The sequence below is a fragment of the Oncorhynchus mykiss genome, chromosome 16 (assembly GCF_013265735.2).
Source record: "Oncorhynchus mykiss isolate Arlee chromosome 16, USDA_OmykA_1.1, whole genome shotgun sequence".
NCBI lineage: Eukaryota > Metazoa > Chordata > Actinopteri > Salmoniformes > Salmonidae > Oncorhynchus > Oncorhynchus mykiss.
Genome location: NC_048580.1, coordinates 19,127,490 through 19,149,050, shown reverse-complemented (window position 1 = coordinate 19,149,050; position 21,561 = coordinate 19,127,490). Strand labels below are relative to the sequence as shown.

At 42.4% G+C, this 21,561-nt stretch overlaps 1 protein-coding gene and 2 pseudogenes across 4 annotated transcripts; all 3 read right to left on the bottom strand.

Moving 5' to 3' along the window:
* Nucleotides 1-34: 34 nt before the first annotated feature.
* Nucleotides 35-7,076, bottom strand: LOC110491533 (annotated as a pseudogene).
* Nucleotides 7,077-7,370: 294 nt separating this feature from the next.
* LOC110491534 lies at nucleotides 7,371-10,234 on the bottom strand (annotated as a pseudogene).
* Nucleotides 10,235-10,585: 351 nt separating this feature from the next.
* Nucleotides 10,586-21,211, bottom strand: dydc2 (DPY30 domain containing 2). Of its 4 annotated transcripts, none has more exons than XM_021565055.2 (8): nucleotides 21,121-21,211; nucleotides 20,687-20,837; nucleotides 20,236-20,367; nucleotides 19,025-19,129; nucleotides 18,043-18,186; nucleotides 17,432-17,575; nucleotides 11,006-11,182; nucleotides 10,586-10,840 (listed from the first exon to the last, which is right to left on the bottom strand). In XM_021565055.2, the coding sequence occupies exons 2-8, from the start codon at nucleotides 20,831-20,833 to the stop codon at nucleotides 10,811-10,813; spliced, it is 879 nt and encodes a 292-aa protein (XP_021420730.2). In that variant the 5' UTR covers nucleotides 20,834-20,837; nucleotides 21,121-21,211; the 3' UTR covers nucleotides 10,586-10,810. The 4 variants fall into 4 exon arrangements, with proteins under 4 accessions (XP_021420730.2, XP_036802313.1, XP_036802314.1 ...); XM_036946418.1 differs by lacking the exon at nucleotides 21,121-21,211 and adding an exon at nucleotides 20,934-21,021; XM_036946419.1 differs by lacking the exon at nucleotides 18,043-18,186.
* Nucleotides 21,212-21,561: the final 350 nt, after the last annotated feature.

Genomic DNA, 21,561 nt, shown 5'->3' with positions numbered 1-21,561 from the left:
TTTGTTATTACATTGTCTAAATGATACTCCAGGGGAAACAAAAGGCTCAGTTTATTGTCCGTGAGGGTATACAGTACAATGAAACACAATTTTATCAGCCTGCCTGCTATGAGCTGGTTGGAGTGGTGGAACTGAGTGTGATGCATCAGCTCTGGTCGCTCAACAGTTTAGACCCAGACCATCATTAACACACTCACAGAACTACAACACCTTCAGCATTGTTAGAAGACATATCTAACATAGCGAAGTGACTTGTGCAACACACCCTTACTGAACACTGAGGTCAAAATAGATCTATATACTTCCTTTATGTTTTCTTTGTATACGAATCAGACATTTTTCTTAGCTTCTGTATATTGTTGAAGTCTTTGCTTTGCCTACCATACATACACTGAACAACATTTTTACGCATCATGTAAAGTGTTGGTCCCATGTTTCATGAGCTGAAATAAAAGATCCCAGAAATGTTCCACATGCACTTAAAGCTTATTTCTCTCAAATATTGTGCACAAAGTTGTTTACGTCCCTGTTAGTGAGCATGTATCCTTTGGCAGTGGGGTTATGGTATGGGCACGCATAAACTAAGAACAACGAACACAATTGCATTTTATCGATGGCAATTTGAACACAGAAAAATACCCTGACAAGATCCTGTTGCCATCATGAGGCCCATTTTTGTTTAAGGTACAGTACCAGTCAAAAGTTTGGACACACCTACTCATTCAAGGGTTTTTCTTTACTTGGACTATTTCTACATTGTAGAATAATAGTGAATACATCAAAACTATAAAATAGCACATATTGAATCATGTAGTAACCAACAAAGTGTTAAACAAATCAAAATATAAAATATATTAGATTCTTCAAAGTAGCCACCCTTTGCCTTGATGACAGCTTTGCACACTGTTGGCATTCTCTCAACCAGCTTCACTTGGAATGCTTTTCCAACAGTCATGAAGGAGTTCCCATATATGCTGAGCACTTGTTGGCTGCTTTTCCTTCACTCTGCAGCCCAACTCATCCCAAACCATCTAAATTGGGTTGAGATCGGGTGGTTGTGGAGGCCAGGTCATCTGATGCAGCACTCCATCACTTTGCTTCTTGGTCAAATAGCTCTTACACAGCCTGGAGGTGTTGTGTCATTGTCCTGTTGAAAAACAAATGATAGTCCCACTGAGCGCAAACCAGATGGGATGGTGAATCGCTGCAGAATGCTGTGGTAGCCATGCTGGTTAAGTGTGCCTTGAATTCTAAATAAATCACAGACTGTGTCACCAGCAAATAACCATCACACCTCCTCCTCCATGCTTCACGGTGGGAACCACACAATTGGAGATCATCCACTCAAAAAGACAGAGGTTGGAACAAAAAATCTACAATTTGGACTCATCAGACCAAAGGACAGATTTCCACCGGTCTAACGTTCATTTCTCGTGTTTCTTAGCCCAAACAAGTCTCTTCTTCTTATTGGTGTCTAGTGGTTTCTTTGCAGCAATTCAACCATGAAGGCCTGATTTCATGCAGCTCCTCTGTACAGTTGATGTTAAAATGTGTCTGTTAATTGAACTCTGTTAAGCATTTATTTGGGCTGTAATTTCTGAGGCTGAGAACTCTAATGAACTTATCCTCTGCGGCAGAGGTAACTCTGGGTCTTCCTTTCCTGTGGCATTCCTCATGAGAGCCAGTTTCATGATAGCGCTTGATGGTTTTTGCGACTGCACTTGGAGAAACTTTCAACGTTCTTGATTGACTGACCTTCATGTTTTAAAGTAATGATGGGCTGTTGTTTCTCTTTTCTTATTTGAGCTGTTCTTGTCATAATATGGATTTAGTCTTTTTTGCCTGTATACCAACCCTAACTTGTCACAACACAACTGATTGGCTCCAACACATTAAGGAAATACATTCCACAAATGAACTTTTAAGAAGGAACACCTGTTCATTGAAATGCATTCCAGGTGACTACCTCATGAAGCTGGTTGAGAGAATGCCAAGAGTGTGCAAAGCTGTCATCAAGGCAAAGGGTGGCTACTTTGAAGAATCAAACATTTAAAATATATTTAGGTGTCCAAACTTTTGACTGGTACTGTATCTGTGACCAACATAGGCATGTCTGTATTCCCAGTCATGTGATATTGCCTAATGAATGTATTTAAATGTATTGATTTCCTCATATGAACTGTAACTCAGTTAAATCTTTGAAATTGTTGAATGTTGCATTTATATTTTTGTTCAGTATACAATAATATGTCAAATTAGTTTGTGACATACAGTACATGTACACTACTTCTGAGGCCTTGACTTCACGGCCATCTTTCAATATCTTTTCTATTTCCCCTTCTTGATCTTCTTTGCCGCCTGCAGGACAGAGGGATGGTCAGCTTTGTCCCCAAACTCCTTCTCCCGGTGCTCCAGCAGAATACCCTTCAGAATAACACACAACATTTAAAATATATATGATTCACTAAAAACAAATGTAAACTCATATGATGAAACCAGTAGGGGAAATTAGGAACTTACCTGTTTCCCTGCTCCAATCACATAAACACCACCGAGGATGAAGCCCTCCCCCTTCTTGTTACCCTGGTAACCCTTCTTCCTGGCTCGAAGGAGGTTCTGCCACACCCCCAGACGAGCCAGACCAAGACCCAGTCCCATCCTCCTCGGCTTGGGACCATAGAAACATTGCTGTAAAAGACAGCTTCCTATCATTAAGTCTTTCTCACATTACCTGAATGGAGAAAAGTTCAGCGAATATAACTGACCTTCTCATCCACAAAAATCTCCCCATTGAAGTAGGGTCTGAAGTTCTGGATCTCTGTGCCGATGTCCTCCTTCACTACGGCATACAGAGAGACCCCAAGCTCCTCCAGCTGGGGCTTCAGAGAGGACAGCTCAGCGGCCTCCTGGAGAATGAGTATATGTGCACAATTCCATGAGTATACACAGCCACATATATACAGCATGCATACACACTCATACCCCTACAAATATACTGTACCTCTCTGCATAAGGATCATCCGGGGCGCCTCACAGCCATGAGTACCGCACCAGTCTTTTCCCACAGACTCCTGGCTTTAACAGTCTTATCTGCCGAGACACAACCAACAATATTGCACACAGTAGTAAGAAGCTTTCGGGTGTATACGTTACATATTTAAATTAACACTGGCACTGAATCAAAGACCACTCCAATGCTGGGAGATTATTCTAGAAGTGCTTTTCATTTGAAAGCTAAATCAGCTGATGAAAGTTAATCAGTAAAGCTTTTGTTTTGGTCTCACCGGCTGCGGGTGTTGATTTGAGCTCCATGTTCTCCAAGTGCTCCAGAGTGGACGGGGCTGACTTGGTCAGGAACAGGTCAGTGTTGGCCAAGATAAGGCCAGACAGCCAGACAACCAGCACGCCGAGGCCCACAGACCAAACACTGAGGGACAGGGGCTCCCCCTCCAGGAGGAAAGACAGCACTGCAGGGACAGACAAAACTGATTAAAAAGGTCCAATGCAGACGTTTTTATCTTAACATCAAATCATTTCTGGGTAACAATTAAAGTAGCTTACTGTGATTGTTTTCAATTCAAATAGTCAAAAAGAAACAAAAAAAGCTTCGTAGCAAAGAGAAATTTCTCAAGCAAGAATCTTACTAGGACTGTCTGGAAGTGGTCTTAAGTGAGGAGGGGAAAACAGAACATTTGCTGTTGTTGGCAGAGAGGTTAACTCTTTCTTATTGGTCTATTAACTTATTTACTTCATGGTGATGTCACAATGGAAAGCCAAAACAGAGAAAAACATTGTTTTTGACTGCACTGGGCCTTCAACACACTGCCTGAACAGGGGCAGAACGACCTTGTCAGCTCAGGGGTTTGAACTTGCAACCTTCTGGTTAATAGTCCAACACTCTAACCACTAGGCTACCCTGCTGCCCTGACTGTAGGCCTATAACCACTCACATATAGTGTGCTATAGTATAAACTCCTGCAGAATTATGCATTTCTCGCAGTAAAATGATACTGCTGTTAATTTGGCTCAAGGAACAGCAGTGGAAAATATTAATTTATTCCAGCGTCTCTTGATAAAATGCAAATGTGTTATCGTTGACACTTATGCAAGCAGACAGGCGATTTAGACTATATACACATAAAATATGCACTCAATACAAACTTAAGTTTTACACTACATGATCAAAAGTATGTGGTAGCCTAGCAGGGTAGCCTAGTGGTTAGAGTGTTGGACTAGTAACCGGAAGGTTGCAAGTTCAAACCACTGAGCTGTCGTTCTGAACAGGCAGTTAACCCACTGTTCCTAGGCCGTCATTGAAAATAAGAATTTGTTCTTAACTGACTTGCCCTAGTTAAATATAGGTATAAAAAAAAATGTGGACACGTCGAACAGCTCATTCTAAAGTCATGGGCATTAATATGGAGTTGGTCCCGCCTTTGCTGCTATAAACGCCTCCACTGTTCTGGGAAGGTTTTCCACTCGCTGTTGGAACATTGCTGCTGGGACTTGCTTCCATTCAGCCACAGAGCATTAGTGAAGTCGGTGTTCCAATTTATCCCAAAGGGGTTTGAGGTCAGGGCCACACAGATCTTTGTGCACAGGGGAAATGTCATGCTGAAATAGGAAAGGGTCTTCCTGAAACTGTTGCCACAAAGTTGGAAAAACAGAATAATCTAGAATGTATGCGTTAAGATTTCCCTTCACTGGAACTAAGGGGCCTAGCCCAAACCATCAACAACCTCAGACCATTATTCCCCCTCCACCTAAATGTACAGTTGCCAGATAACTTGGGGCAGATAACTTTCTCCTGGTATCCACCAAACCTATATTTGTCCGTTGGGCTGCAGAGAGCTTTACACCACTCCAGCTGAAGCTTGGCATTGCGCATGGTGATCTTAGGCTTGTGTGCGTGCGGCTGCTCGGCCATTTCATGACACTCCCACCAGTTATTGTGCGGATGTTGCTTCCAGAGGCAGTTTGAAACTCGGTAGTGAGTGTCCCAACCGAGGACTGACAATTTTTACAAGCTACAAGCTTCAGCACTCAGAGGTCCCGTTCTGTGAGCTTGTGTGGCCTACCACTTCACAGCTGAGCCATTGTTGCCCCTAGACATTTTCACTTCACAATAAAAGCACTGATGACATTTGGCACAGGACCAATCTCCACTGTTTTTATGCCTGCCCATACCTTAACCCCACTGCCACCATGGGGCACTCTGTTCACATCAGCAAACTGCTCGCCCACATGACAAATTCTTTAAAATGACATTATGGTAGAAAAATTTACATTAAATTCTTTGGCAACAGCTCTGGTGGACATTCCTGCAGTCAGTATGCCATTTGCACACACCCTCAAAACTTGAGACATCTGTAGCATTGTGTTGTGACAAAACCACACATTTTAGAGTGGCCTTTTATTGTCCCCAGCACAAGGGGCACCTGTGTAATGATCATGCTGTTTAATCAGCTTCTTGATAATCCATCCACTTGACTGGTGTGGCATATGTTGGCAAAGGAGAAAATGCTCACTAACAGGGACAAACAAATGTGAGCAACATTTTCTTAAATAAGCTTTTTGTGCATATGGAAAATGTTTGGGATTTTTGTATTTCAGCTTATGAAACCACCACTTTACATGGTGTTTATATTTTTGTTCAGGGGAGATTAACACATTCATTCTATCAATGTAAAGACATTCTGGTGAGCACTACTGTATTTGGTCTTCTGGGGCAACAAGTTGGGCTATGACAGAAAAGCTGCATGCATCTAACTATAATAGACAAACGGCCTACCAAAAGTTGGAAATTACTCACTTTGGACGTCTAAGCGCAGGCATCTTATCAGCATTTCTCAACCGTGATCCCCTTTTCGGGTAATTGTAAACGAGATTTATGCAGAAACAGAATACTTGAATAGCCCAAATAACAGGATATCGGTGCGCATACAAGTGTGGTCAGTAGTATACACTTTCTAAATCCTCATGGATTTAAAAGGAATCGGTTGGGGCGGGGTAATATTTGTCAGCCCATTCCTCTGAGATCTATGAATGGACGTGTACAAGTTCATAAAGGTATTGGTGTACTTGAAGCCAATGAGAATCTGATTTGCGCCGGTAGAATTCCAGATGCCCTCCCGTTTCTGTAACAGTACATTTCCTAACTGAGGAGCCATGGTGTTGCCTTTGCCCTGGTTGATTCAAGGGCACATTGTGTCCCAACCATGACTCAGTTCTTCTGATAAGGCTCCATTTGTATTATCTCATGAAAGCAGTCTCTCAGAAAAAAAAAGGTCACGGATACAGGCCTTCAGACATTTACACTGCATCACAATCCCCTCGATTGGACACAGCTACATTTTGTAAGCTGTAGATCACATCTTATGGGACATTACAAAATGTCATGCATACACAGAAAACCACCTGATTCAGGACAGGGCTATTAACCAATATCAAAACCTGATGAATCAGTTCTGAAACATTTCTGCTTAGTTATTTGGGCAGTTGCAAAACAGAGCAAGGTCCTTTTGGGAAGGGGGAGGTGACAGCCATAGTATCACTGACAAGCACACACATTGGGCGTTCACAGTATGTTAAAGAAAATGAGCCGATTACCCAAGACGTAAAATGTAGATGTACTGCTATATCCAAGACAGTCAAAGTCGGACAAATAAATACAAGCGTTTACCACTAGTAATTAACCCTACAGTCACTAAGCATTTAAAGAGACAATTGAGTGTGGCAGCTGATGTACAAGTGGCAGACTTAAAAGTTAAAGCGCAAGGAGTCTACCATTCTTTATACATTTACATTGTATAAAATCCCTGTATAGACAGTCAGTCAACTTGTTTACCTCTAGTTCTGAAAATAAGTGCACATGTATTAATAACTATCATATTTAAGGCCTAAGAGAAAATAATACCAACTTGTTGCTGTAGATTTCCCAGGACATAGAACAATAGACAGGACATGCAGCGTTTCTCCCTCTGCTTCAGTTTGTCGTCTGTCCAACAGTGTGAAGTCCGGATGTCACACACCCTATACTCGCCACTTAAACAGGAGGCTGCCAGAGGGTCATTTGAATGATTGAGAATTCAGCCAATCACAGCCCTTACACACTATAAAAATACAGTGACTGACTTTAAGGTGACTAGAGCTAGCCTAGGTCTTAAAACAGTCACGACAAATGCACAGCATTAAACACTGGAAACTTAACTAATTGTAGTTGCTAATATAACCAAAACATGTGTCACATTAACAATGAGATTTACTACATGAGCAGTCAATATGGTTAAATTAGACATTTCTGAAACAGACATGTGAAAACATGTGTCAAGTCAATCATTAACCTAGCCAGAGAAAAGAGATCAGAGAGGTACTGATGCATAACAAGATCTTTATTGTCAAACAGAGTTCTTTCAAGTCCTCAGGTAGCCCGTCTGCTGTGTGTCGACCAAATGGGGAGACTTGCGTGTAAAGCATCAAGTCTGGTCACTCAACAGAGTTTAGACACAGACCATCATAAACACACGCCGACAGCCCAACACAGCACCTACACATCAGCAGGACAAGCCCCTGCAGATCCCAGAGAGAACACGGCAACTACAAACAAGACGGCATCTACCTCCTAAATTGGGTGGAATTTGCTTCAGTTTCTATCACATTACTTCTCCAAAGACAAGTTCAGTTTGTACTTTTCTGGCAGCTTTCAGGACATCTAGAATGTTGACCTTATCCCCGAACTCCATCTCCCTGTGCTCCAGCAGTACACCCTGCAGACGAAAAAGATATTGGCTTTGGTGGCACCATTTGATTCATTTAGCCAGCATTTCCCTCAAAACACTTATTTTACTACCCATGCATCAGTGAGATGGCGAAATGAATATTTCCTGAGAAGACCTACCTGCTGGCCTGCTCCAATGACGAACACCCCACCCAGCACAAAGCCTTCTCCAAACACATTTCCTAAGAAGCCGTTCTTGAAGGCTCGCAGACCATTCATCCACACGCCCAGACGGAGAAACGCCAACAGACCCATCTTACGCTCACGGGGCCCATAGAAACATCTCTGTGACAAAAACAGAAGGCTTTGGAGTTGCAACAAATTGCTCTATTCATAGTGCAATAATCATGTCAGATTAGATAATGTGGTGCATACATAACTAGTTGAGATATGACCCAACATGGCACTGATTGGACAAGAGGATTCATTTCCTGTAAATTAGACTGAAATTCAGCCTTATGCACCTTTTCATCAATGAAGATCTCCCCATTGAAGTAGGGTCTGAAGTTCTGGATCTCTGTGCCGATGTCCTCCTTCACTACGGCATACAGAGAAACCCCAAGCTCCTCCAGCTGGGGCTTCAGAGAGGACAGCTCAGCGGCCTCCTGGAGGATTACACCACATAAGCCAATTGTCAAATGACAGACGCAGGGCCTAGATCAGACCACAGCCCGGCAGAAGAAATCATGAAGTAGCCTATATTGATAATATGCAGCAAATTTTATGACATTGAAGTCCCAGTGTTGAGGTCAAAAGATTTGAGTTATGGCAGTGTTGATTCTAACGGGGTGATTTAAATTGACACCACCTGCAGTGAATACCTGCTGGCGACAGGTAGCCCAGTGGTTAGAGCTTTGGGCCAGTAACCGAAAGGTCAGATACCCAAGCTGACCCAAGCACTTAAACCTAATTTTCTCTAGGGGCCACCATACTACTATACTACCCTGTAAACCACCACATTTCACTGCAGCCATCTGGTGGTGTATGTGACAAATCAAATTAAGTATTATTTGGGTCAGTGGAATCAACGCCACATGGTGTTCTTACGACTGTTGACGTTAATACGAGTGTCTCATATCCCAGCATGCTTTGTTGCAGGTCGATTTTTTACAATAGTTTTTTTTTATAGCTGTGTGTCTGCATACACATTGACTAAGCTAATAAACAATTCTAAACTAATCAAATCGGCTTGATGAAAGCCAAATGCAACAATCATGTCTGTCTCCACTAGCAAACATGGTACTTGTACCTCAAATTCATTCAGAACACACCCCGGGAAATAAATACGCAAATAAGGATGTATACCTCAGTGTTACTGTTAACATCAAATAAATTATGTAATAAGGTGTTTACAAACGCAGAGGTAAACAGTGACTCAAACTATACCTCTCTGCACAAAAATCATCCAGGCCGCCTTACTGCCATGATAACTGCTCCAGACTTCTCCCATAAACATTTGGCCTTCAAAGGCTTACGCGCTAAGTGAGAAAGAAGGTTTAAAATTAAGCAAATTCATGTCACGGGTTGCATGGAAACCCGACGTTGTGGGGCAGAACTTAACATTTAGATCTGGACAGTAACCTCAAGAACTCTACAAGACAGAATGTTGAATAAAATTATATTTGAACATACTTTACCGGTTGTCCGTGCAGTTAGTCCTTTTGGCGGTAGGAATGGGAAACAATTATAATTTCCTGTGGATACGTAAAGTCAACCGCCAAAAAGACCAAATTCACTGACAATCCGCAAAGTATGTTAAAATAAGTTTATTAAATATTGTGGCTCGTCGAGGTCATGAGGGGAAACTGGCATGATTCAAAACGCTATTTTCTGCCCGATTTGATTCAAAAATCGGGTTCAGGCAAGGCTATTTCAGTTCAGATAGGCCTATGGGGAAAATTGCAGTTGTCACCAATACATTCTGTGACCATTCATTGTACACCAATACGTCAGATAACACAATACATTTTTTTTTAAGTATTTTAGAAACATACCTCCTGTCAATGGTTTGAGGTCAGTCTCCTCTAAATGTTTGAGGGTGGCTCTCGATGGCTGCGTCAAAAACAAGTCGCTGAAAGAGCGCAAACCAGTAGCGATTAAGGTAACAACTGCGCCCAATGACTGGACCACAACATCCATCGCAAAATTTGTCTTTGTATCGAAATAGGGACGGAACTTTAACACGAAACCACTCTTGGCCCATAAACACGCTCAACAATGGAGGCACGCGGTCAACCCTTGGCATAGATTGGCCCCTTATGACTCACACGTTGCAGGCTGGGTTTAAATCCCCGAATAATTAAATCCAGCCCAATCGTTGTTTTGATATTTCACAAGTTATTTCGAAAGTACATAGATAAATGTCATGTGAGCTATTCAGTCGCAGTCTCGCCAGCAAAGTGATTGGATTGATGCCGCACAGACATGGCCAATTACACTGCGTTAAAGATGCGATTTGACAGGCAGCCCAATTCTGATATTTTGTCACTTATTGGTCTTTTGCCCAATCAGATCAGCTCTGAAAATAACTGACGTGAAAAGATCTGATGTGATTGGTCAAAATACCAATGGAACATTTTCAGAATTGGGCTGCCTGTTAAACGCAGCCTCAGAATGGCGCTGTCACCGTCAACCATGTGGCACATCCATCTGTAGCGTTCAAAGAGCACATGATAAACTGATCACATATGTCCTGCCTACTGCCATAGTTTTTCTAACTACAAGAACCAGAAAAAGAATCACCACATCAATTAAACATTTGACTGCTTAAATGGCATTCAATGGCATTCATAATAAATACAATTGGAAGCACAACCTTACACAAATTTATTCAAAGCAAACTGAATATTCATTTTGTTAAATTGACATATATATCTCCATCTTGGGGAACGCATGCATTTCATTAGGCGTTAGTCGAGCTTCTCTATTGATTTATAAGATGTAGAATGTTATAACATATAGATCTTTAAGCTATCATTGCATTTGAGCTAACGTCTTTGTCCAGATAATGTAGGAAAATGATCATTCCACATCTTAGTTGTCCTCCTCGTCCTCATCTTCCTCCTGAAAAAAAAAAAGAACCGGGTTTAGATGGAACTGATACACTGTTTATACCTGTTTTCCTTAGTCATTCACTCTTGAGAATGTCTTCTTATATGTTATGCATGCTATCATTGTAGTTGAACAGTGTAAATGTCTTTCGAAAACAAAAGCCTTCTCCATGTTAACCTTCTCCTTGGCTTGGTCATCAGGAGTTGTATGTTCAAGTGCCCCCTGTGACATCTCCGCTCCCTCCTCCACTCCCTCCTCAGATTGCGTCACATCGGGTCTGACATCATCACTCTCTGAGGCTGCCCCTTCTTGTGTGCGATCAATAGTGTCACTTGGGACAGGGTTATCAGTCTCCTATGTTGAGTTTGTCAGAGGGAAACTGGTTGAGTAATAAAACATGTTTTAAGCCTGCCTCTGACATCACATGCAATATCGCCTTCTCCTCCGATATTCTGATCCCTGTCTGTTAATTCTTGGTTGACTGAACACCACACAACACCTTCCTCCTTCAGACTTGACTCCTCATTCTGTCTTGTCTAGGCATACAGTAACAGTCAAAAGTTTAGACACACCTACACATTCAAGGGTTTTTCTTAATTTTTTTGTATTTTCTACATTGTGGAATAATAGTGAAGACATCAAAACTATGAAATAACACATATGGAATCATGTAGTAACCAGAAAAGTGTTTAACAAATCTAAATATATTTTATAAGTAGCCACCCTTTGCCTTGATGACAGCTTTGCACAATAGGCATTCTCTCAACCAGCTTCATGAGGTAGTCACCTAGAATGCATTTCAATTAACAGGTGTGCCTTGTTAAAAGTTAATTTGTGGAATTTCTTTCCTTCTTAATGAGTTTGAGCCAATCAATTGTGTTGTGACAAGGTAGGGGTGGTATACAGAAGATAGCACTATTTCAAATCAAATTTTATTAGTCACATGCGCCGAATACAACAGGTGTAGATCTTACAGTGAAATGCTTACTTACGGGCCACTAACTAACAGTGCCGTTTCAAAAAATACGGATAAGAATAAGAGAAAAGTAACAATTAAAGAGCAGCAGTAAAAAAAAAATATATATATATATATACAGGGGGGTGCCGGTTAGTTGAGGTAGTATGTACATGTAGGTAGTTAATTAAAGTGACTATGCATAGATGACAACAGAGAGTGGCAGTGGTGTGGAGAGGGGGGAAAATGCAAATAGTCTGGGTAGGCATTTGACTAGATGTTCAGGAGCCTTATGGCTTAGGGGTAGAAGCTGTTTAGAAGCCTCTTGAACCTAGACTTGGCGTTCCGGTACCGCTTGCCGTGCGGTAGCAGAGAGAACAGTCTATGACTAGGGTTGCTGGAGTCTTTGACAATTTAGAGGGCTCTCCTCTGACACCGTCTGGTATAGAGGTCCTGGATGGCAGGAAGCTTGGCCCCAGTGATGTACTGGGCCGTTCGCACTACCCTCTGTAGTGCCTTGCGGTCGGAGGCCGAGCAGTTGCCATACCAGGCAGTGATGCAACCAGTCAGGATGCTCTCGATGGTGCAGCTGTAGAACCTTTTGATGATCTGAGGACCCATGCCAAATCTTTTCAGTCTCCTGAGGGGGAATAGGTTTGTTGTGTCAGCGTCACTACTGTCATGTTAGTTTGTTGGTGATGTGGACACCAAGGAACTTGAAGCTCTCAACCTGCTCCACTGCAGCCCCGTCGATGAGAATGGAGGTGTGCTCGGTCCTGTTTGTCCTATAGTCCACAATCATCTTCTTTGTCTTGATCATATTGAGGGAGAGGTTGTTGTCCTGGCACCACACGGCCACGTCTCTGACCTCATCCCTATAGGCTGTCTCGTTGTTGTCGGTGATCAGGCCTACTGCTGTGTCATCTGCAAATGTAATGATGGCGTTGGAGTCGTGCCTGGCCATGCAGTCATGAGTGAACAGGGAGTACAGGAGCGGGTTGAGCACGCACCCCAGAGGGGCCTCCTGTTTTGAGGATCAGCGTGGCGGATGTGTTGTTACCTACCCTTACTACCTGGGGCAGCCTGTCAGGAAGCCCAGGATCCAGTTGCAGAGGGAGGTGTTTAGTCCCCGGGTCCTTAGCTTATTGATGAGCTTTGAGGGTACTATGGTGTTGAACGCTGAGCTGTAGTCAATGAATAGCATTCTCGCATAGGTGTTCCTTTTGTCCAGGTGGGAAAGGGCAGTGTTGAGTGCAATAGAGACAGCATCATCTGTGGATCTGTTTGGGCGGAATGCAAATTGGAGTGGGTCTAGGGTTCCTGGGATGATGGTGTTGATGTCAGCCATAACCAGCTTTTCAAAGCACTTCATGACTACAGACGTGAGTGCTACAGGTCGGTAGTAATTTAGGCAGGTTACCTTAGTGTTCTTGGGCACAGGCACTATGGTGGTCTGCTTAAAACATCTTGGTATTACAGACTCGGACAGGGAGAGGTTGAAAATGGCAGTGAAGACACTTGCTAGTTGGTCAGCGTATGCTCGCAGTACACGTCCTGGTAATCCGTCTGGCCCTGCAGCCTTGTGACTGTTGACCTGTCTAAAGGTCTTACTCACATCGGCTGCGGAGAGCGTGATCACACGGTCTTCCGGTACAGCTGGGGCTCTCATGCATGTTTCAGTGTGATTTGTCTCGAAGCGAGCATAGAAGTGGTTTAGCTCTTCCGGCAGGCTTGTGTCACTGGGCAGCTCTAAGCTGTGCTTCCCTTTGTAGTCTGTAATGGTTTGCGGGCCCTGCCACATCCGCCGAGCGTCAGTGCCGGTGTAGTACGACTCAACCTTAGTCCTGTATTGACGTTTTGCCTGTTTGATGGCTCGTCAGAGGGCATAGCAGGATTTCTTATAAGCCTCCGGGTTAGAGTCCAGCTCCTTGAAAGGGGAAGCTGTACCCTTTAGCTCAGTGCGGATGCTGCCTGTAATCCATGGCTTCTGGTTGGGGTATGTACGTACGGTCACTGTGGGGGGGACGTCATCGATGCACTTAGTGTACTCCTCAATTCCATCGGAGGTATCCCGGAACATATTCCAGTCTGTGCTAGTAAAACAGTCCTGTAGCTTAGCATCTGCGTCATCTGACCACTTTTTTATTGATCTAGTCATTGGTGCTTCCTGCTTTAATTTTTGCTTGAAAGCAGGAATCAGGAGGATGGAATTATGGTCAGATTTGCCAAATGGAGGGCAAGGGAGAGCTTTGTACGCATCTCTGTGTGTGGAGTATAGATGGTCCAGAGTTCTTTTCCCTCTGGTTGCACATTTAACATGCTGATAGAAATTTGGTAAAACGGATTTAAGTTTCCCTGCATTAAAATCCCCGGCTATTAGGAGCGTTTTCTTGTTTGCTTATGGCGGAATACAGCTCATTCAATGCTTAGTGCCAGCCTCTGACTGTGGTGGTATGTAAACAGCTACAAAGAATATAGATGAAAACTCTCTCGGTAGGTAGTGTGGTCTGCAGCTTATCATGAGAAACTCTACCTAAGGCGAGCAATAGCTCGAGACTTCCTTAAATATCGTGCACCAGCTGTTGTTTACAAAAATAAATAGACTGCAGCCCCTTGTCTTACCAGACGCCGCTGTTCTATCCTGCCGGTACATCGTATAACCAGCCAGCTGTATGTTGATATTGTCGTCACTCAGCCACGACTCCGTGAAGCATAAGATGTTACAGTTTTTAATGTCCCGTTGGTAGTTTAATCTTCCCAATAACCCATCCATTTTATTGTCCAAAGATTGCATGTGTGCTAGCAGAATTTAGGGGATTGGGGGTTTATTCGATCGCCTCTGACAGCCCGTTCTCCGGCCTCTCTTTCTCTACCTCCTCTTCATGCAGATCACTGGGGTCGGAGCCTGTTCCAGAGGGAGCCGTATATCCTCCGCCTCGGGCTCGTCGGTGTCGTGAAAGAAGAAAAAGGATTCTGCTAGTCCATGGTGAGTAATCGCAGTCCTGATGTCTAAAAGTTATTTTTGGTCATAAGAGACAGTAGCGGCAACATTATGTACAAAAATAGCAAAGAAATAAGTTACAAACAACGCAGATAAACACAATTGATTGGGGGCACGTAAAACGTCTGCCTTCTGCTGCAGCAAGAACAGCTCAAATAAGCAAAGAGGAACGACAGTCCATCATTACTTTAAGACATGAAGGTCAGTCAATACGGAACATTTCAAGAACTTTGAATGTTTCTTCAAGTGCAGTCGCAAAAACCATCAAGCGCTATGATGAAACTGGCTCTCATGAGGACCACCACAGGAAAGAAAGACCCAGGCTGCGTATCAAACTCATAAAAGACACACCCTCGCCTTATGCCCTTGGGGGAATCCCCGCAGACATATTTGTGGTCGGTCCAAATGATTAGCCAAGCAAGGGAAATTGCAATGTGAGCCCCTCAGCCCTCGTTTTTAATGGAGTTTGCGAGAGTACAATTATGTTCACTTCGGTGCCTGAAACGCCCCATAATTCAATTTGCGATGTTTATACATCCACTAAGAAAAGTCTGCCAAAACTTAAACCCTCAACGTCAATATGGAGTAAATAAGTAAAAGATTGTGCTACTAATGCACAAACACGTCTCGTAAAAGTAATTATGTTTTTGATTGGTTAGCTTTTGGAAATTAATTTGCTAGCTATCATACAGTAGGTATATATTAATAATGATATAGTTAATATAAGTAGACATGCAATCATAATTGACTGAATCGCATATAAAGCACCCACAAGCTGGCTGAAAGCACAATCAACGCGGGATGAACGATTGACAAATTTCCGGGCAAGGGCGGTCCATTTAAAAATCATTCCTTCCTCCTGCAAGTGTATACTCGTCAGACGTCATGATACGTCATCAGAAGTGTCCACATAGGGCCTCCCGGGTGGCGCAGTGGTTAAGGGCGCTGTACTGCAGCGCCAGTTGTGCCATCAGAGTCCCTGGGTTCGCGCCCAGGCTCTGTCGTAACCGGCCGCGAACGTGGGGCGACGCACAATTGGCCTAGCGTCGTCCGGGTTAGGGAGGGCTTGGTCAGTAGGGATGTCCTTGTCTCATCGTGCACCAGCGACTCCTGTGGCGGGCCGGGCGCAGTGCGTGCTAACCAAGGTTGCCAGGTAGCCTCCAACACATTGGTGCGGCTGGCTTCCGGGTTGGATGCGCGCTGTGTTAAGAAGCAGTGCGGCTGGTTGGGTTGTGTATCGGAGGACGCATGACTTCCAACTTTCATCTCTCCCGAGCCCGTACGGGAGTTGTAGTGATGAGACAAGATAGTAGCTACTACAACAATTGGATACCACGAAATTGGGGAGAAAAAGGGGTACATTTTTTTTTTTTTTAAAGAGTATAAAAAAAAAATACACATAATTTGAGGACTAAGTCTTGAGGACTGGGTCTTTTAAGTGTTTGGAATGCAGCCTCTCTGCTGCAGAGAGAGTTTCCAGACTCTGGAAACTGAGGCCAAATAAATGCTTCACAGGGTTCAAGTAACAGACACATCTCAACATCAACTTTTCAGAGGAGACTGAGTGAAACAGGCCTTCATGGTCGAATTGCTGCAAAGAAACCACTACTAAAGGACACCAATAAGAAGAGGCTTGGGCCAAGAAACACAAGCAATGGACATTAGACTGGTGGAAATCTGTCCTTTGGTCTGACGAGTACCAAATTTGAGATTTTTGGTTCCAACCGATGTTTCTTTGCGAGACGCAGAGTAGGTGAACGGATGTTCTGATCATGTGTGGTTCCAACCGTGAGGCATGGAGGGGCTGCTTTGCTGGTGACACTGTCAGTGATTTATTTAGAATTCAAAGCACACTTAACCAGCATGCCATTACTGCGTTTTGCAGCGATACGCCATCCCATCTGGTTTGCACTTAGTTGGACTATCATTTATTTTTCAATATTATAATGACCCAACACACCTCCAGGCTGTGTAAGGGCTATTTGACAAATAAGGAGCGTGATGTAGTCCTGCATCAGATGACCTGGCCTCCACCTGGCCTCCACAGTCAACCGACCTCAACCCAATTGAGATGGTTTGTGAGGAGTTGAGGCCGCAGAGTGAAGGAAAAGCAGCCGACAAGTGCTCAGCATATGTCGGAACTCCTTCAAGACTGTTGAAAAACTATTCCAGGTGAAGCTTGTTGGGAGAATGCCAAGAGTGTGCAAAGCTGTCATCAAGGCAAAGGGTGGCTACTTTGAAGAATCTCAAATATAAAATATATTTTGATTTGTTTAACACTTTTTTGATTACTACATGATTCAATATGTGTTATTTCATAGTTCTGATGTCTTCACTATTATTCTACAATGTAAAAAATAGTAAAAGTAAAGAAAAGCCCTTGAATGAGTAGGTGTGTCCAAACTTTTGACTGGTACTGTATTTTATTTTCTTCTCTGGCACGCATTTCACCGTGATCTTTCCTCTCTCTTCTCCTGGTTTGTCATCCCTTTATTTTGTCTTTCCTTCCCTGAATGAATATAATTTTTTTCAATTGCTACGTCTTTGGGTAAAAACAGATGGTAGACATCCTCAGCATATCTCTAAAAACACAAATACATAATCAACCATTTTAATCTGTCTTGGGTGTGTCACATGAAGCCATCACCTTCTCTTGGTCCTGATGTTCCTGTCCCTCCTCAGACATAGTCTCATCTGGTTTGACATCATCATTCTCTGGTCCTGAGGTTGGCTCTACTTGTGTAGAATCAGCAGGTTCACTAGTTTCAGGTTTATCAGGTTCATCAGTCACCTGTTGAAAATGTTTTTGGAAGAAAAATGACTGGGTTCAGTTCACTGAATGTACTTATTCTCTCTCGTCTTCTGGTGTTGTTCGATAATAGTGTGACTGTCTGGCTAAAAATGTCCTCACTGCATCTCAAAAGGAAGATATTTTTTAAGGTTGATTATTCAGCTTTCCTGATTCTTTTATTCTTGCTCCTACCATCTTTTCATTCATTCAGTCCTGAAATCAACATTGACTGTCTCTTTCAGTCCTGAAAACAACATTGACTGTCTCCCAAGACACAATGACTTGTCTTCTTTTCAGTAATCTATGACCTTTACTGTGCACTTGTCCAATGTATCCCTTCTGTCTTGTCTGGACATTCCTCCCTCTCTTGTCTGGCACACATTTATCCATGTTCTTTCCTATCTCTTTTTCTAATTTGTTATTTCTCATGTCCCTCGTTTCAGTCTGTGTTTGGTATGAGCCATCACCTTATTTTGGTCTTGATGAAGAGGTTTGTGTTTGTCTTGTGGATCCTCAGTTTGTCCCCCCTCATCATTCTCTGGTGCTGAGGTTGACTCTACCTCTATTTGTGTACATTCATCAGGTTCACTAGTTTCAGGTTGATCAGTCACCTGGTGACCAGTTTGTGAGACAAAACAATATTAGAATCATTGCAGCCATTCATCCACATCTGTAGATTTCTAGTCTTCCTGCTCTCAGCTCTAGCCTGCACGTCTAGCCTTTCTGAATCAAATGTTTTGACCTCAGGGAGAGGGCAAGCCATGCAAAGAATGTGCTGAAGCAGTCATCATCAGCCAATGGACAGAACCGGAATAGCCCTCGGATGATACAGAGGTGCGAAAAAATTGGTGACCTAGAGAGGATAGTATAGCAGCCACCAAAGGCACACAGATTTTAGCGGAGTATTCTTGAGCTCTGGGACGGATGTCACCTCCTGTTTGGTGTTATCTTTGTCTTGAACTTCTTCAGTGACCTGCTCATTTTCAGAGTTGGAGGTGGTGGATACTTCTGATTTCAACGGCTCATTCTCCATGACACCTGGTGATATGACCCCGGTGGTCTGACTCTGACCAGACCTTGTAGGGTCCTCTTGAAATATCTGATGATGTGTTGATGAGATTAAACCCTGGACGATAAAATTCTCAACTCTCTGTTCCTAATCTATATTTCAAAATGCAGTTGTAGCTCTCTTGTGAACATCTAGTCAAAACATGGACATTCTAAACAGATATTACTAATTTGGTTTGTTTTCTTACCATTTTGAGATTACACTGGGCTTATTACGCTAAATCTAATTTAAGACGACCAACATTTATAAGACATCACAGATTCCCTGATATTAAGCATACACAAAAACATACAATCTATCAAAAATGGTTTTGAAAACAACACATGAAAACGTTTTATCTGAGGAACTGAGGAAGTCTTAAAATTCTACAAAAACCATACCCCATCATCGCCCTCCTCCACTGCAGCAAGCGTTGGAGGGTTTAATTTCTTGGGCCTTTCTGAAACTGGAGCTGGCGGAGGCGTCGCAGGTATTTCCTCAACTTCCTGAAAAGATAACAACACAATTTCAACCCTCATGGGCTTTAAATTGTACACACAAACACACACACAGGGCTGGTCCTCGCCGTGCTGCCACCCTAGGCGAGACCCAAAAATGGCGCCCTCTGCAAAACTAGAATAATCCCAGTAAGCAAAATTACATTGAAAAGACGTCTAAAATACGGATTTTCCAGACGTTGAAGATAGGTTCAATTTAGGTTCTGAATAGGTTCTGAATAACAGGTGAAAATGTATTTTCCGTATGTTTAAAATACATATTTCCCAGGATGTTGAAAAGGCATATTTTCTGGATGTTGAAAAATACGTATTTTCCAGACATTGAAATATGGTTCATTTTTGGTTCTGAATGAAAGTTGAAAATACTTATTTTACAGATGTTGAAAATACGTATTTTCCAGATGTTGAAATCAGGCAACAACAAAAAAATCCGCACCAAATAGTAGTCCTGGATCCTGTGACTAATGAATTTGGATATTTAATCTCTAAATATCAGCTACCCAACTCTATCAGGAGTTATCGTGAACCTATTTGCAATGTGTTTACACAGTGGGAAATGCAGAAGTATTTATTTTTCACTATGACCAGCTTTTCAAAAATGTACGGATACAAACTTGAAACCACTGATCATGACAATGGGGTGAAACTCCTGGACAACAGTTGTGATTGTCCATGACATATTGTCCATTTTACTTTGTCCTGTCCTGTTTTTAGGAGATGTTGTTTGTTAACATGACAGCACATTTTTCATTTGATTTATCGTCATTTAGATTAGGCTATTTGATCGGAGAAACCTGCATGATGTAAAAAGTGTCAGTCTCATTACATTGTCGTACATTTTATCTCCAGCCTGTGGGCGCTGCTTATCAGGGCAGCATCAGCACTCACCTAAAAAGCCCATATGCCACTGGTTTTGCGAAATTGTCATTGTCTTTGGGCAGAATTATGTGAGGTTTTATGTGGAGGTGCGTCTTGGTCAGTTTAGAAAATGCCGCCCTCGTCAATCTGCCGCCTAATCCTGCCTAATGAACGGGCCGGCTGTGCACACACACACACACACACACACACACACACACACACACACACACACATACTTTTGTTTCTTTGGGATCTTCTGGGACTTCCCCTGTGATTTTATATTCTTCCTCCTTCATCTGCCTCATGTGCACTGCCTCATCTATGGCTTTCTGCTGCTCCTGCTCCAGTTGCTGCTGGAGGGCCTTTTTCTGCAATGATCAGAGATATTCCAATAATATCACAACAATACTAGCTTAATGATTGTGTACTCAAGTGTTTTTATAGTCCCGTTATCTAGCAACATTGAATGACAGTATAGGCTCAGAAAAGTATGCATGCAGGTAGTTAATCAAATCAAACTTTATTTGTCACATGTGCCGAATACAACAGGTAAACAACAATGCAGTTTCAAGACAAATATTTACTAAATAAACTAATGCACCAACACATACCAAAGAGCACGTCTGAATGAGATTGCCTAGACAACATTTGGTTATAGGCTGCAATAGTCTGAACATCATTACTCACTCTCTCCTCATTGTCCATGTTTTCTTTATACTTGTAAATCCACTGTGCAAGAAATTCGATCGGGTCCATGGGGCGAAGCTCGGCCACCTCGGCTAATCCTTCTATGAGACATTTTCCCATACCCCTTTTCAAGTATTCTGAGTCCATTTTCCTGTATGCAAGAAAATGCCATAATGTATGAACACAGTAGCTACAAATGTCAGCTAAGACAACAGGGGTACAAAATATGTTCTACTTAAATTTTTACCTTTAGCTCAGGCGTTATTGTTGCGTCGTTACGCTAGCTAAGGTTTTCAGTGTAAAACGTTCCTATTTGACTGTAAATACTTTGTAAACAAAATGTGTCTACACAAAAGAGCATTGTTACTTTAATGTTAATATTTTATAATAGGATAAACTGACTCCAAATAGAATTGTTTTGAAACCAGACCCACCTGTCTTTTTCGTTTTAGAGCGTCCGGATATGTATTTTATCTCCATGGTAACGGTGCTACTTCATACATCTTTCCTCCAACTTTGTTGAGAAGGTTCCGTTTTGTAGTAAGAAGTAGAGCTTGCAAAGATGTACCACGTGCATTTTATTTCATTAAAAAAATATATAGACTATAATTTCATTGAAATGATATATACTGTCACCAATTACAAGGTATACCACATATTAAGCCTGTATTTCAACCCATTTACACTTCAGTAATGGTTTTATAGGCCTGTGTGAGCTAAATAATTCCATTACTAATTGAAATAGAAAAAGGTTTGCTAGGTATCTTATACCTTTTGTTCTATATGTAGTTAGGGTGCATGCTACAGTATTTACCTATTCATCTATGACCATACAGCTGTACATTACGTTAGGACAGGGAATCCATATAATTATT

Excerpts from the sequence above, each read along its gene's own strand:
- dydc2 (XM_021565055.2), bottom strand. The coding sequence starts at position 20,833 with ATGGACTCAGAATACTTGAAAAGGGGTATGGGAAAATGTCTCATAGAA. Across the intron at positions 20,368-20,686 it reads ACATGGACAATGAGGAGAGA|AAAAAGGCCCTCCAGCAGCA; the intron begins GTGAGTAATGAT and ends TGATCATTGCAG. Across the intron at positions 18,187-19,024 it reads TGGAGGAGGGCGATGATGGG|GTGACTGATCAACCTGAAAC; the intron begins GTATGGTTTTTG and ends ACTGGTCACCAG.